This window comes from Salvelinus fontinalis, chromosome 29, assembly GCF_029448725.1.
Source record: "Salvelinus fontinalis isolate EN_2023a chromosome 29, ASM2944872v1, whole genome shotgun sequence".
NCBI lineage: Eukaryota > Metazoa > Chordata > Actinopteri > Salmoniformes > Salmonidae > Salvelinus > Salvelinus fontinalis.
Window position 1 is genome coordinate 27915395 of NC_074693.1, and position 16021 is coordinate 27931415.

A 16021-nucleotide genomic window follows, 5' to 3' on the forward strand; every position below is an offset into this window, starting at 1 on the left:
CATCAGTAAAGAGCTACACACACAAACCACTCCCCACTCTAGGTCGAGACAGTGGCAACCATTTCCAATAACACCATTCAAGAATTTCACCATGACTTAAAGATACCAGTTCGGCATCTCACTCAATTGATACTCTTGGGATAAAATCAAAAACTAAAAGATTATAATGGGCAATTTCAAGTTAATTTGACCCTAAGATATCCTCATGTTAAGTCTGGGTGAGGCGAGACACCTTAGTAAGTTGTGCAGCACTCTCCTATTGGACAGCAAGCAACAACAACAACAAAAATCAGGAAGTGTGCATTACTATGGTGATGTAACCTACTGCAGAACCTACAGGTGGCAAAGCCACAGCAGGAAATATGCGACTCCAAAAGGAAAGTCTACCAGCTGGAATGGATAAGTGCTGTCAGGGATCAGTCACACAGAGGATCTAGACGTGGTTGATTGGGCGTGTGCATGACCATGCTTGGCAGATCCAAGCACTATGCACTTCTGATGGCTGCACACAGCTCATACACCCTGTGCTAGCCTTCAGCCTGGGAATTACCAGGCACATCACCATACTATATCACCATACTTAGTTGCCGATATGATATGAACTGCTATTAGCGCTAGCTAATGCTAACTACAGTAGGAAACATAACTAGTATGCTGGCCAGCCAGGGTTCAGTGAATAATCCCTTGACCAAACAGGCGTGTAGCTCTGAGTAGGCCTGCCACGACCATGAGGATCAGAGGTCAGGTTCTCACCTGAAACATGGGTCAGACTCACTGAAAAAAAAACATCATGGCAGTTTAACAAGGTGCCTGGGATGACCAGGGGTTGGCTGAGGAATGCCATCCCCTGATACTAGAAGTGTGTGTGTGTGTTTGTGTTGGGGAGGCTAAACATGGCAGGTTAACAGGGCTCCAGTTGAGTTATGCCATCCCCTCGTTCATCGCTCTCTGTGTTGGAGTAAGGACCTGCATGCTTACGCCATGAAGCAGCCCAGTGCGCCTTCTCAGACATGAAGCAGCCCAGTGCGCTTTCTCAGACATGAAGCAGCCCAGTGCGCCTTCTCAGACATGAAGCAGCCCAGTGCGCCTTCTCAGACATGAAGCAGCCCAGTGCGCCTTCTCAGACATGAAGCAGCCCAGTGCGCCTTCTCAGACATGAAGCAGCCCAGTGCGCCTTCTCAGACATGAAGCAGCCCAGTGCGCCTTCTCAGACATGAAGCAGCCCAGTGCGCCTTCTCAGACATGAAGCAGCCCAGTGCGCCTTCTCAGTTTAAGAGTATGGTCCAAAATATCAACAGTGAGTTGAGTTGTGTAAACGTATTTACTACCCACACTGGTGCCTCTGGGCCCAGCCACAATAGATGGTGAGGAGGAGGGGTAGTGTAGTGACAGAATGGTTACTGGGGAAGAAAAAAAATAATTTCCTGCTTTTCATTTTTGCACAACTTCCTGCAACAAATATAGACCGAAGAGTCAGAAGGCTTGTGTCTTTGTTAGCGAACAACAAGCAGATGTATGTATGTACACGCAGTTACTAACTCAAACTGGCCTTCTAAAATCTTGAAACGTAGTAAAGAAACATTGAAATAGTAAAATGAAATAATAGCTGGATTTGTACTGTAGCCTGATTGTTTTCCTAAATGAAGAGAAAAATGTAAACGAAAAAACGCTCGGGATTCTGTCCAAGAAAAAGGATGTTTGACAAAGAAAAGCAGAAATGACTCCCATTCTTTCAATACAACTGAGTTTAAAAGGTGAGCCCATGTTGTCACTGAACAGCCCATTACTTCATTTTACTATTTACTACACCAGATAAAGTTTAACATTAAAAGGTCAAACACCTGCAGACCACACACAATAATCCAATATTTAGATATACGCCCTAAAAGGGAAGAGAGAGGGATTTACTAAAGTTAGCTAAGTAGCAAAGAATGGTGTGTTCTCTGGTCTTCACCATTCTCACACACACACACACACACGCAGGTGTGCACATACACAAGTATAATGCAGAATGCACACCAACACAGAGATATACACTGACACTGTTCTTGACACAGCTCTTCAGCCAGCATGTTTGAAGATCAGAGGCTGTCTCATGTTTTATCACCTCTGTCACTTTCTCCTCAGTGAGTTGACAAGCTGTGTCCAGCCTGACTGACACTGGGACAAACAACACATTACACCCACCCAATCCAAGGACTCAACACATGGGCCTACCATAGCGATCGTCACCTAGTGGGCTACGTCAGTAGCATAGAGCAATGGATCAATGATCTCCTGATCCATGCCTAACAAAACTCCATCCTCCAGATGCTCATCGAACTCAACAACATGAGCTAAAACAGAGACAAAGACAACAGACAGCATGCGAATGTGACGAAAATAAAGAAAACTAAAAATGTAGTCAAAGAGAGGAAAAGGTACAAGTAGAGGATGAGATTCCTGCAGTGAGCGAAAGCCTTCCTCTGCCTGCTTGCTCTGGCATAGCAGACTTATTACACAAGTCACTTATCCAGTTAGGACAGACAAAGCGCACTCGCTTTAGGCTACATACTCTGCAGCTGTATGCATATATCTGACTCAGCCTCATAGCCATGTCATCTCTAACACTGCTCTTTTTAATCCACTGTGGAATATCTACTAATAATATCCATCCCCCTGCAACCCCCCAAATCTGAACAACTCAACAGGTAGAGGTCAAGGGTTTTGTTAGTGTCCTAAAACGAGGTGTGTTCACCATCAGCCAATCAGTGGCCTCCGTCTGGTGGGATGAGCATCAGGTGGGGGCAGTGGTGCATGCTGGGAAGGGTTATTTCTGCTTGAGGTGTGTCCAGGTAGGGTCGATCTAATGACCTCTGTTAGAGCTGAGATTATCAACCGAAAATGACACAGACCACTTTTCGTGGACATTTTGCTGACATCGTTCATCACATTGAATTACCCATTCTTGCCATGGGTACTCACTGGCTATGATGTTACTACATCACCTCCACCAGGTTACTACAGTCAGCGCGATGTAACACGTCAGTGTTTAACTCTACGATGCAAAGTAGCATATTCTTTATGTTGATATTTAAATCAATTTCCCATTCAAAATCGTTTCTGTCATTGTAACGTGTAAATTACATTTCCGAATAGTAGCCTGCAAGGGAGACAATGAATTTGCTTGCGGACGTGTAAAATATTTTTTTTTCCATATCTGTAATGTACTTTAAAATATACCTTGGTTCAATCCGGAGACAGTAACCTGTTAACCCCGAATTATCTCCAAAATAAAACATAACTTGCTACCGGGTTACAGTTTCCAAACCGCGAGTCATGCAGTTTGTTACAATGTCACTCATTGCAACACTTCAGAGTATCAGCAGATGGCTAACGAACTACTTCCTCATGTGTTCACAAACCAAGGTTTGACATTAGCCTTGCAGATTTCGGAGTTGTCGCAAAACACGCTGAATAATGTTATAACTGGTTGCAAATTAAATATAATCACAAGCAGGTCCGCTAGACAGAGTTACAAGTGATATAATGACAAGCCACTTGGTCTACCAAAAAGTAGCTGTTGATGAGTCCACACTTGTTCAGCATGTTGCCATCAGAGCTCATAAATAACATTGAACAGGAGTGCATAAGCTAACTAACTCACAATCAGTGAAATATGAATACGTACAAATTTCTTTTTCCCGTCTCCATCTTCATTATTTTTCTTTTCTTTTTTGTCCTTCTTGCTTTTGGGAGCAGCAGCAGAAGCAGAATTCCCCGCATTAGGATCCATTGTGATTTAGACAATTTCCTCAAAGGGAGAACAAAAATAAACTCACGAACACACCCGGTGATAACCGTATTTTTACACAAAAACAAACTGACGCCTCGCTACCAAGTTAAGAAAAGTTGTCCTTTCCAACGAAAAAAAGTCTGGGTAGCCCCTGATGCCTGTATGTACTCGCCTAATGTTACTGCTTTTGGACTAGTTACTATTAGCGAGTGGCTAGCTAGCTGCTAGCCAATAACCCGAACCCCCGCCTGTGATGGAAAAAGGAGGGAAATTTAAAGTACCCCCAAACAGCCGGAGGAAAACGTATAGGAGCCACTCTTGACGACTCTTTGTTGTTGCACCAAACACAACTTTACCATTACTTTTAGTTAGTTAATGTTGCACAGTTGTCGTCCCAAAGAAAGAAGTTGCCCGTAATCCTTGCAAATATTGAATGCCTCCCTGTCAGTAGTGGCTAACGTTAGATATCTTAAAACTCGGTGAACATAGACGGTTCTTCCTACTAATACAAATTGTTTCTATACAACACGGTAGTCGTGTGGGTTTCCCATATTCGTGTCCATTACTGCAACAAGTTAACTTTCCCGAGTGACAACGTTCAAACACATCCACAGTAGTCTTCTTCCTGTCCTGACAAATTAGAACGGGTGGGGGAGGAGCCATGCGCACTAGAAACTACACCTGAGAGATTTGACAGAGATACAGTAGATTAGGTATTCCCAAACTGGGGTACGCGAAATGGCTTCGGGGGTACGCCAAATAAAAATGTGATTCACTTTTTTTTTTAATAAAAATTCAAACAGTACATTTATATTTTCCAACGGGGGTATATATTTGGGTAAGTTTTTTTTCTCGTCTCAGTAGCCTCATTTCACTGCCATTAAATACAATTAAACCATCTTGTGTTCAGCAAAATAACAGCACAAAGTCAAGTACAGGTAGCCTAGTCAAATAATTAACATCCAATCACATTAACCGTTACTCTCTCGCAGGAAACCTTCACTCTTGCGCAGACATTTAGAAACGAAACATGACAATTTGAAAATAAGCCACAGGAGTTTTTGAGCGAGAATAAAGACGACTTTCGTCTAGTAAGACATGTATAAAAGCGACAGATACCATTAATAAGAAGGGGCTAGAAGCGTCTTATATGGTGAGCTACCAAGTGGCTAGGACAGGCAAGCCCCACACTATTGTGGAGCACTTAATTATTCCTGCTGCTGCGGATATGGCTGGGACAATGCTGGGGTAAAAGGCCCAAAAAACTATACAGACAATATCTTCATCAAACAACACTGTTTCACAACACATCAGTGACATGGCATGAGATGTTTTGAAACAATCACTGCTTTGCATACCAGCCAGCGAATTATATGCGTTTCATCTGGATGAGTCAACAGATGTGGCCGGCTTGGCACAGCTCCTGGTATATGCCCGTTACATTTCTGGGGGGTCAATTAAGGAAGACATCCTATTCTGCAAACCACTGGAAACCAGGAAAACATGAGAGGATATTTTTTAAGTTCTGGACAGCTTTGTGACTTCAAATGAACTTTGGTGGTCAAGATGTGTTGGTATCTGCACTGATGGCGCAAAAGCCATGACAGAGTGCAAGCAATTGCTCCCAACGCCACTTGGGTACACTGCAGCATCCACCAAGAGGCTCTTACTGCCAAGGGAATGCCTGACAGCTTAAAAGACGTTTTGGACACTGCAGTGAAAATGGTTAACTTTATTAAAGCAAGGACTCGTGTATTTTCTGCATTATCCAATGATATGGGCAGCAACCATGTAATGCTTTTACAACAAACAGAAGTGCACTCGTTATCAAGGGGCAAAGTACTGACATGTTTTTTTTATTGAGAGATGAGCTTAAAGTTTTCTTTACTGACCATCATTTTCACTTGTCTGACCGCTTGCATGATGACAAGTTTCTCACACGACTCGCCTATCTGGGTGATGTTTTTTATCACCTGAATGATCTGAATCTAGGATTACAGGGACTCTCCGCAACTATATTCAATGTGTGGGACAAAATTGAGGCTATGATTAAGAAGTTGGAACTCTTTCTGTCTGCATTAAAAAAGGACAACACAAAGGTCTTTCCATCATTGTATGATTTTTTGTGTGCAAATGAACTCAAGCTTACGGACAATGTCAAATGTGATATAGCGAAGCACCTGAGTGAGCTGGGTGTGCAATTACACAGGTACTTTCCCGAAACGGATGACACAAACAACTGGATTCATTATCCCTTTCATGCCCTGCCTCCAGTCCACTTAATACTATCTGAACAAGAGAGCCTCATCGAAATTGCAACAAGCGGTTCTGTGAAAATGTAATTTAATCAAAAGCCACTGCCAGATTTCTGGATTGGGCTGCGCTCAGAGTATCCTGCTTTGGCAAATCACGCAGTTAAGGACCTGATGCTCTTTGCAACCACGTACCTATGTGAGAGTGGATTCTCGGTCCTCACTAGCATGAAAACTAAATACAGGCACAGACTATGTGTGGAAAATGATTTAAGACTTAGACTCTCTCCAATACAACCCAATATTATGTTATGTGCATCCTTTCAAGCCACCCTTCTCATTAACCTGTGGTGAGTTATTCACAATTTTTGATGAGCAAATAAGGTTTTATATGTAAGATGGCTAAATAAAGAGCAAAATTATTGATTATTATTAAATTATCATTTGTGCCCTTGTCCTGTAAGAGCTCTTTGTCACTTTCCACGAGCCGGGTTGTGACAAAAACTCACACTTATTCTTATTTTTAATAAATGCATCATATAGTGTGTGTGGCAGGCTTACAATGATGGCAAAAAAACAACATTTCAGAGTGGCTGAGCCTGGTGCTAGAGGGGTTATGCAGCTGGAGGTTGAACGTTTGAAGGGGTACGGGACTATAAAAAGTTTGGGAACCACTGCAGTAGATGGACAGGTATTAGGGCCCTCAAGTCATTCTTGTAAATTTGATGAATGTGAAAAAAAATCACATGTGAAGTACAAAGATGCAAAACAAATTAATCAAATCATACTGAATATAAATAGAAAAGTTGAAGGCTTAATTTAAATTGATGGAAATGTAGCTTTGAATAAAGTAGCCTATAATTTCCGAATCCCCCCCCCCCACTATATTTTTGGTGTCATATTTGATTCGTTCCAGCTCAGCTCCAGCAAGATTCACTATGACAAAATACCGTTAGAATGTGTTTGGGGCGTGGTGCATAGTCGATATTTTTAACGATCCCAACATATGGAGTTGAGACAGATATTTTACTCAGCCTATGTCTTAAAAACACAAACAGACACCACAATAGAACGAATCCACCTCTGCAGTTCACTGTGATATGGAAATACTATGTTTCCTCATTAGTTGAAATTTGTTTTACGATTTCATAATTATTTATAATTTTCCTTGGAGTTCAAGGTAAAACTAATGACCGTCTTAGGCTACCACCTAGTGGTTAAAACACAAACAGCAGGCTCGTTTTCTGTCAAAGGTTGGCCTGAGTTATCTTCGGGTCATTCAAGTGTCAAGAAAGTTTCACCCCTGTCTAAAACAAATCAAATGATCATGATTCGGAGCACAACAAGTCTCAATGACTCAGCAGTAAACTCAACTAGAAGTATGGGAAGTGGTGGAAAAAGTACCCAACTGTCATACTTGAGTAAAAGTAAAGATACCTAAATAGAAAATGACTCAAGAAAAAGTGAGTCACCAAGTAAAATACTACTCGAGTAAAAGTTTTAAAGTATTTGGTTTTAAAAATACTTAAGTATCAAAAGTAAATGTCATTGCAAAAATGTACTTTAGCATCAAAAGTAAAAGTATAAATAATTTCAAATTCCTTATATTAAGCAAACCAGTTGGCACAATTGTTCGTGTTTTTTTATTTGCGGATAGCCATGGGCACACTCCAACCCTCAGACATCATTCAGAAACAAAGCATTTGTGTTTAGTGAGTCCGCCAGATCAGAGGTAGTAGAGATGACCAGGGATGTTCTCTTGATAAGTGCTTGAATTTGACCATTTTCTGTCCTGCTAAGCATTCATACTTTAGGATGTAGTGAAGTAAAAGTTGTCAAAAATATAAATAGTAAAATAATGTACAGATACCACAAAACACCACTTAAGTGGTACTTTAAAGTATTTTTACTTAAGTACTTTACATCACTGAGTATGGTGCTACGTTAGAGTATAGGCAGCATTAGCTGTGGTCTATCCTTCCACAATATGTCTTTATCTTTCCTTCAGAATATGCCGACCCCGTCGACCCAAATCCAGGAAGGGCAGGCCTCCAAATGATGCGTTGTCGACTTTTATTTTCACTTCAAAACTCACAGCAATTTCCATGAAATAATAATCCTACCCATGTGCTCAAATCCATGAAAATGTCTTTATCTAGGCTGGCTGAGGAATTCGTTCAAGGTAAACCTGCACTACACACACACACACACACACACACACACACACACACACACACACACACACACACACACACACACAGACACACACACACACACACACACACACACACACACACACAGACACACACACACACACACACACACACACACACACACACACACACACACACACACACACACACACACACACACACACACACACACACACAGAACTGTCTCGGCATCTAGTGGATATGGAGACATGTATCTCATTCTCCATCAAAGGTATTCTGGAACAACATATTGAGTGGAGTCGGCGTAGACAGCGAGGCCTCTGGGTAAAAGGATAGTCAATTTGTCTTGGGCGATGTATATCAGCGTAAACCATTTGTTCTGCGAGCAATTACACTAGTAAATTGTGAGTGTCGGCTTGATTAAAAAATAAATGAAAGCGCGTAATATACAGGGATTGCATTCATGAAACCTCTTGTCTTGGATATTCATCTATCAATCCGTGTCACCCCATCATCATCATCATCATCATCATCATCATCATCATCATCATCATCATCCTCATCACCCTACGACTTTCATATAGCCATATTGAACTAGATGGACAAATATAATATATTTAATCATAGTTTTATACAATACAAATAATGAAACTTTAAGCTCAGAATTACACAATAGATATACATAAGAGCGCATTACAGCGATGTAATATAAAATGTTTTATGTTCAAAAACAAACAAAAAACATACACCATTATATAGACCTACACGTAATGACATTTAGCCCCGTTTGGAAAAGGGAGCGTAATAGGTCTCTATGTCATTGTGCCAAATGAACACGTAACGGTTACGCACAGCGTCTGGACTATGCATAGTCAATATAACACATCCCTCCATGAACACATTCATAACACACGTTACCTAATCCTACAGACATTACCAGCTGAGTTGGAATCGGGTTCTACTTGTAGGAGGTCCGGGCCTCTCTGAGAGACCGATCGTAGGGCATGGAGGCGAAGAAAGAGTTCCTCAGCTGACAGTTGATGAAGAAAACGATGAGCAGCACGAGCAGAAACAGCAACAGACATATTATCAAGTAGGTGGCCAGGTCAGGTTTGTTCAGCTCCCCGTCCTCCCGCATCCCGCCCCTGCTGCCCGTGGGCCTGAGCAGCGCCGCCATGTTCACCGATCCGTGAGATGCGTTAACGGACACGGTCTCGTGCGTCTGGAGGGCCATCCCTAGGTCGAAGTCTAGCGCGTTGGTGGAATTCAGCAGGATTTGTCTCAACATGACCTCTCGCGTCAACGGCCGTCCACCCGGTCAACGTTCAACTGGGAAGGGAATAAAATAACAGTTTCTAATCCCAGATCAAGCTATATAATGATCAATCATGCGAATGTATTGAAACAGTTCACAAACGACCATAAGAACACAAGTGGGCTACATACCCCTGTGGAAAATAATGACGCACATGGAAAGACATGGAGTGTCAACACGGAAAAGGAACTGAGTGTCTCTATCCATAATAGCCTCTCATACGAATCCGTTACTTACTCAAATCAAATCAAATACTTACTTTGGTGTGTTCCGCGTAGAGTCCCCGCAGGTGAGATGGAGATCCAGGGAAACAGAGCCCGCATTCCTCAGGCTTTGTTTGCTCTGTCCACTCTCTCCCAGGGAGGACGCGCTCTATAGAGGCGGTGTTGTTTTGACACTAAATCCGCCGCGCTAACAGGCCATATGCCGCCTGTCCTTAAGCCGCAGAACTGAACTTCGCATATCCATGTATGTCTAAGTCACTCAAAATCACCATAGGTTGTCTAGTCTCGTTACCGGTGATGTAGGACTAAACCGCCATGCAGGAGCTTCTCCGGCCGTAGCGATGAGATTATGAGGACGGAATTCCTCTGATATCATTAACAATTTGAATCCTCTGATTTCTTCAATGAGAGTTATTACCGTAAACACCAGAGTAGCCTATCTGGAAGTGACAATCGCCCGCTATGCAAATTGATTGGCTACTTGGTATAATTGGTAAAGTTTATAAGGTTGATCCAAGTGGCTCCTTAGCGCGCTGTAATGTCTTGGTTGGAACGCGGGCAGAGAAAGGGTAGGCAAGGGGCACACCGGTTCACTCCCGGTTCCTTCTCGCGCGCCACTCACGTTCTTATATCCAGGAAAGGTCGATACATCTCGGTTTTGAGTGCCTTCAACTCAAAACGATCCCCTGCCGGGAATATCGACCCAGACCCGAAGAGAATGGTGGGAGAGAGATAGAAAATGTATAGAATACATAAATATTCTTCACCAGCTCCCGATGGAGCTCTTTCTCTCACTCTCCATTTCGCATACAGATTCCTCCCTGCTTCGGTTTGTGCGTTGTGGGGAGAGGACAGACTGATTACCGAGAGGGGAGAGAGGGAGCGCGCCGGATGGGCTCCCTGTGCGCGCAGGGTTGGTGAGGAGATGTCATTGGACAGGAATGTGTTAAAGTCACGCGTGTCATGTGAGAGAGAGAGAGAGAGAGAGAGAGAGAGAGAGAGAGAGAGAGAGAGAGAGACAGAAAGAGAGAGAGAGACAGAAAGAGAGAGAGAGACAGAAAGAGAGAGAGAGAGAGAGAGAGAGACAGAGACAGAGACAGAGACAGAGACAGAGACAGAGACAGAGACAGACAGACAGACAGACAGACAGACAGACAGACAGACAGACAGACAGACAGACAGACAGACAGACAGACAGACAGACAGACAGACAGAGACAGCTGAGCTTGGGGGGGGGGGCAATTAAAGGAACAGCCCCCAACCAGACATGCAACTAGGCTGCAATCTGAACGCATTTATCTTAACCCTCATGTGTAAACGCACATCCAACCCCTCTCCTGAAAAATGCACATGATACAAGTACATTCTTCTGGTAGAGCCGGAAAGTTAGTTTTTCTCAGAGAGAGTGGATGAGTACTATGACAGTGAGACTGATGACAGGCATCAGGCATGAATACAGCACAGCCCCTGTATAGAACCCACAATGATGACATTTGTCAGAGATATTCAAGTGAAGGTGACCATTGGAATCCAGCATTATTGCAGTGGGTATTTTGGTTGGATATTATCAAAACAGCACTACCTTAAAAGGTTGGCTGGCTGGTTCATATTCATGAGAACCTGTCGTGGTCACAACAGAACGACAGACTGACATGGTCCACTGACACACACACACACACACACACACACACACACACACACACACACACACCTGCCAAGCGAGGAAAGATGAAAAAACATTCACCATTGTAGAACAGGAGTTTGATTTCATGTGCAATATAGAGTAAATATTCTTATTATTTTATCATTTTAATATCATAACAACATTATACATCTGAATCTATACAAGATCACAAGAATTTACTCTCCATAGGGACTTCAATATCATCCTTTCATTCTCTCCTGTCCCTGATGCAGTCATCTTCAACTACATGGAAGGTAGATGTGGAATGGCGTCCTAGATCCACCTCCTACTGATCAGTGAGAAGACAAAAAGGACGTGGTACGGTATGATGTAATAATGTAACATTCCTTTATATAAAGACCAAGCCATTGCATCTTAAATCACCTCTAGACGACCATGTGAAACGTCATCACCTTGTTATGCAACCATACACTAACTTATATAAAATGCTAAAAGAGGATTTAGACCCCAGTGCTTGGCTAAATCTCCTTGTGACAGATGAACACAAGTATAGCCTCAAGCCATGTTTACATTTGGAAGGGACAACATCACAGTAATTGTGACGGGTAAGGAGATAGTAATAGCTTTTGCAAGTGACACTCTTATGCCCTAGGCCTACGTTTCTCCCTACACTCTCCTCCATGCCCCCCCCCCCTCCAACTCAACACCCAATAAGAATGACCCACTTTTCCAGTGCTCCGCTGTCTAACTCGATCTCTTTACATTCCGCTTGGTGACAATCTCACCCGTATTTGCCAAATTCCAGTCCAGTCTCCTGACACGAGGTTAACAAGCAGCTTGCCTACAGAGCGAGGCAACCTATTCTGACAGAGAGGGTCAACCAGGAGAGAAATATATATAGTACATACTGACACAGGTGTTGAAAGATGCCTTTCTCCATAGCTAATTGTGTTTGTTACCCAGCTCTGCTCATCACCATGACAATCAAATTTGGATGATGAACACTTGTCTTCCAGCTGTACTGTAGTAGGCTTTATTAGGGACGCTGACAAGCTCTCTCTTCCCCTCTGTCTCCGACACACACACATTTTATTTATCTCTGTCTTCGGCTCTCTCATTCTCTCTCTCTTTCTTTATTAACACATACATTCAAGAACGACAGAAAGCGAGAAAGACGAACAACAATTTATGGAGCAGCAAGGGATCATGTCCTGGGTCTTTGTCTTGTAAAATAATTTACAAGGGAACAGAGAAGTTCCTTAGACAGTCCTAAAAGAGAGGGAGGGAGGGAGGGAGGGAGGGGAGAACACAGAAAGAGAGAGATGAAAGAAAAAGAGAGAGGGAGAGAGAGAGAGAAAGAGGCTAGAGAAAGACTGAGGGGGAGAGAGAGAGAGAGAGAGAGAGAGAGAGAGAGAGAGAGAGAGAGAGAGAGAGAGAGAGAGAGAGAGAGAGAGAGAAATGAGACATAACCGGCCCAGCGGGTTGCCTGAGAGAGAGACGACAGGGATTACGTACACAGCACACACAAGCACCCACCCCTCCCCCCGCCGGGCGCCGCTCACTGGGGCACTGGGCCCGTGCCATGCAGTGTTTTGGAGGAAGGGAGACTTTGTGGCTCTTTGTGATATCTTCCCTTATATGCCTCATCCAATGTTTTCACAAGTTTAACTTGCCTCAAATACTGTAACTCCCACACAAACAGGATTGAGTGTTTTAGAGTTAGCTACACTTCTCCTAAATGTAAACTGTGTGATCTCAACCTAAATATCAAAATGTTTTTAATTCAATATAAATCTAAAATAAATAAGGTCACTGGCGCCAGAGGATATGTCTGAAAGATTTGGTTTGAGTCTGTTTCTGTATGGCTCTATAATAGGATGGGTATTACATCATGGGAGGGCGCAATGCAGGATTTCTCCCAGATTCACTTCAGCCATGTAATATAGGCAAGAGGAAGGTGTTCTCATAACCACATTCTTCTCCCACTGGCTAGGGACAGAAGAAATAGGCCAGGGACAGGGCAGACAGGCCAGGGACAGGGCAGACAGGCCAGGGACAGGGCAGACAGGCTAGGGACAGAGCAGACAGGCTAGGGACAGAGCAGACAGGCTAGGGACAGAACAGACAGGCTAGGGACAGAACAGACAGGCTAGGGACAGAACAGACAGGCTAGGGACAGAGCAGACAGGCTAGGGACAGAGCAGACAGGCTAGGGACAGAGCAGACAGGCTAGGGACAGAGCAGACAGGCTAGGGACAGAACAGACAGGCTAGGGACAGAACAGACAGGCTAGGGACAGAACAGACAGGCTAGGGACAGAGCAGACAGGCTAGGGACAGAACAGACAGGATAGGGACAGAGCAGACAGGCTAGGGACAGAACAGACAGGCTAGGGACAGAACATACAGGCTAGGGACAGAGCATACAGGCTAGGGACAGAGCAGACAGGCTAGGGACAGAACAGACAGGATAGGGACAGAACAGACAGGCTAGGGACAGAACAGACAGGCTAGGGACAGAACAGACAGCTTAGGGACAGAGCAGACAGGCTAGGGACAGAGCAGACAGGCTAGGGACAGAACAGACAGGCTAGGGACAGAACAGACAGGCTAGGGACAGAACAGACAGGCTAGGGACAGAGCAGAGCAGGCTAGGGACAGAGCAGAGCAGGCTAGGGACAGAGCAGAGCAGGCTAGGGACAGAGCAGAGCAGGCTAGGGACAGAGCAGACAGGATAGGGACAGAGCAGACAGGCTAGGGACAGAACAGACAGGCTAGGGACAGAACAGACAGCTGAGGGACAGAGCAGACAGGCTAGGGACAGAGCAGACAGGCTAGGGACAGAACAGACAGGCTAGGGACAGAACAGACAGGCTAGGGACAGAACAGACAGGCTAGGGACAGAACAGACAGGCTAGGGACAGAACAGACAGGATAGGGACAGAGCAGAGCAGGCTAGGGACAGAGCAGAGCAGGCTAGGGACAGAGCAGAGCAGGCTAGGGACAGAGCAGAGCAGGCTAGGGACAGAGCAGAGCAGGCTAGGGACAGAGCAGAGCAGGCTAGGGACAGAGCAGAGCAGGCTAGGGACAGAACAGACAGGATAGGGACAGAGCAGACAGGCTAGGGACAGAACAGACAGGCTAGGGACAGAACAGACAGGCTAGGGACAGAACAGACAGGCTAGGGACAGAGCAGACAGGCTAGGGACAGAACAGACAGGCTAGGGACAGAACAGACAGGCTAGGGACAGAGCAGACAGGCTAGGGACAGAACAGACAGGCTAGGGACAGAATAGACAGGCTAGGGACAGAGCAGACAGCTTAGGGACAGAGCAGACAGGCTAGGGACAGATCAGACAGGCTAGGGACAGAGCAGACAGGCTAGGGACAGAACAGACAGGATAGGGACAGAGCAGACAGGCTAGGGACAGAACAGACAGGCTAGGGACAGAACAGACAGGCTAGGGACAGAGCAGACAGGCTAGGGACAGAACAGACAGGATAGGGACAGAGCAGACAGGCTAGGGACAGAACAGACAGGCTAGGGACAGAGCAGACAGGCTAGGGACAGAACAGACAGGCTAGGGACAGAACAGACAGGCTAGGGACAGAACAGACAGGCTAGGGACAGAACAGACAGGCTAGGGACAGAGCAGACAGGCTAGGGACAGAACAGACAGGCTAGGGACAGAACAGACAGGCTAGGGACAGAGCAGACAGGCTAGGGACAGAACAGACAGGCTAGGGACAGAACAGACAGGCTAGGGACAGAGCTGCCTGTCTGGGGGACTCAATGTGTGCACGTTCAGGCGTCTCTCTGTGTTGTGTACACAAAGCCCTGAGTCCCTCCAACCCTCATGCAGATAACAGCCATCAGCCCTGAGTGTCCCTGTTACCAGTCTAGAGCACACAGAACAGACCCAAAACCAATAACAGACAGATACAGACAGCTGCTCTGACAACAGGGACACAGTTAGCACTGATAAAATGCTGACTCACAGATTACCCTGTTCAGTTCAGTTATCAAGGTAACACAAGAAAGCCTTCGTCATTTCTTTCATTTTAATTGATTAGCACACTGAACATTGTTTAATTCATTGCTTAAGTCCATTGAAAGATGGATGCTCTTGTTGTCTTGCTCTGTCCGGAATATCCGGAAACTGATTTTGATTGACTAGTCTGATAGCAGGGAGAACATAGACCAGTAGCCTTCAACCACGTTACAATGCCTAATTTTCTTCTCTGCTGATTCTCGTTTGACTGCAGCCAAGTTACATACAAACAACAGTTTCAGTATGCAAATGACTCCTCCTCTCTATGTTCATCATTAACCTCCTTTCTTCCTTCCACCTCCTCTTTAACCTGGCTGGAACTTACTCTGCAAATGACGATATTCCCTCAATGTACATCACCAGCCCTGGCTGGCTGGGGCTCTGTACAATTAGTCACTTGATTATCCTCCCAGAAACATGAGATACTGTGGGATGTTCGTCTGTTGCAGAGTCAGAGCCATTCACTTCCACAGCAATCTACTAACACATCTCAAAACGGACACACTCTGGGACTTCACTAGAAACAACTAGACGTTTCTGTTTCTTTAAAATACTTTTTAAATCGTTTATTTTATTGCCAATTAT

The 16021-nt window shown here is 44.5% G+C and overlaps 2 protein-coding genes across 3 annotated transcripts in view; both read right to left on the reverse strand.

The window, feature by feature from the left end:
• The window catches only part of LOC129827767 (protein diaphanous homolog 1-like), a 177541-nt gene extending 173124 nt beyond the window's left edge, over positions 1 to 4417 (reverse strand). Inside the window, exon 1 of the mRNA XM_055888929.1 lies at positions 3671 to 4417. Coding sequence (XP_055744904.1) covers positions 3671 to 3775 — 105 coding nt within the window. The 5' untranslated portion in view covers positions 3776 to 4417. The remainder of the gene's footprint in view (positions 1 to 3670) is intronic.
• Positions 4418 to 7647: 3230 nt separating this feature from the next.
• Positions 7648 to 10971, reverse strand: LOC129827768 (small integral membrane protein 32-like). Of its 2 annotated transcripts, XR_008755218.1 has the most exons (3): positions 9776 to 10971; positions 8401 to 9530; positions 7648 to 8220 (listed from the first exon to the last, which is right to left on the reverse strand). XR_008755218.1 is itself a non-coding variant. In XM_055888930.1 (2 exons), exon 2 carries the CDS (start codon positions 9487 to 9489, stop codon positions 9160 to 9162), a length of 330 nt encoding a protein of 109 aa, XP_055744905.1. In that variant the 5' UTR covers positions 9490 to 9530; positions 9776 to 10971; the 3' UTR covers positions 7648 to 9159. The 2 variants fall into 2 exon arrangements, 1 of the variants encoding a protein (XP_055744905.1); XM_055888930.1 differs by having other exon boundaries at positions 7648 to 9530.
• Positions 10972 to 16021: the final 5050 nt, after the last annotated feature.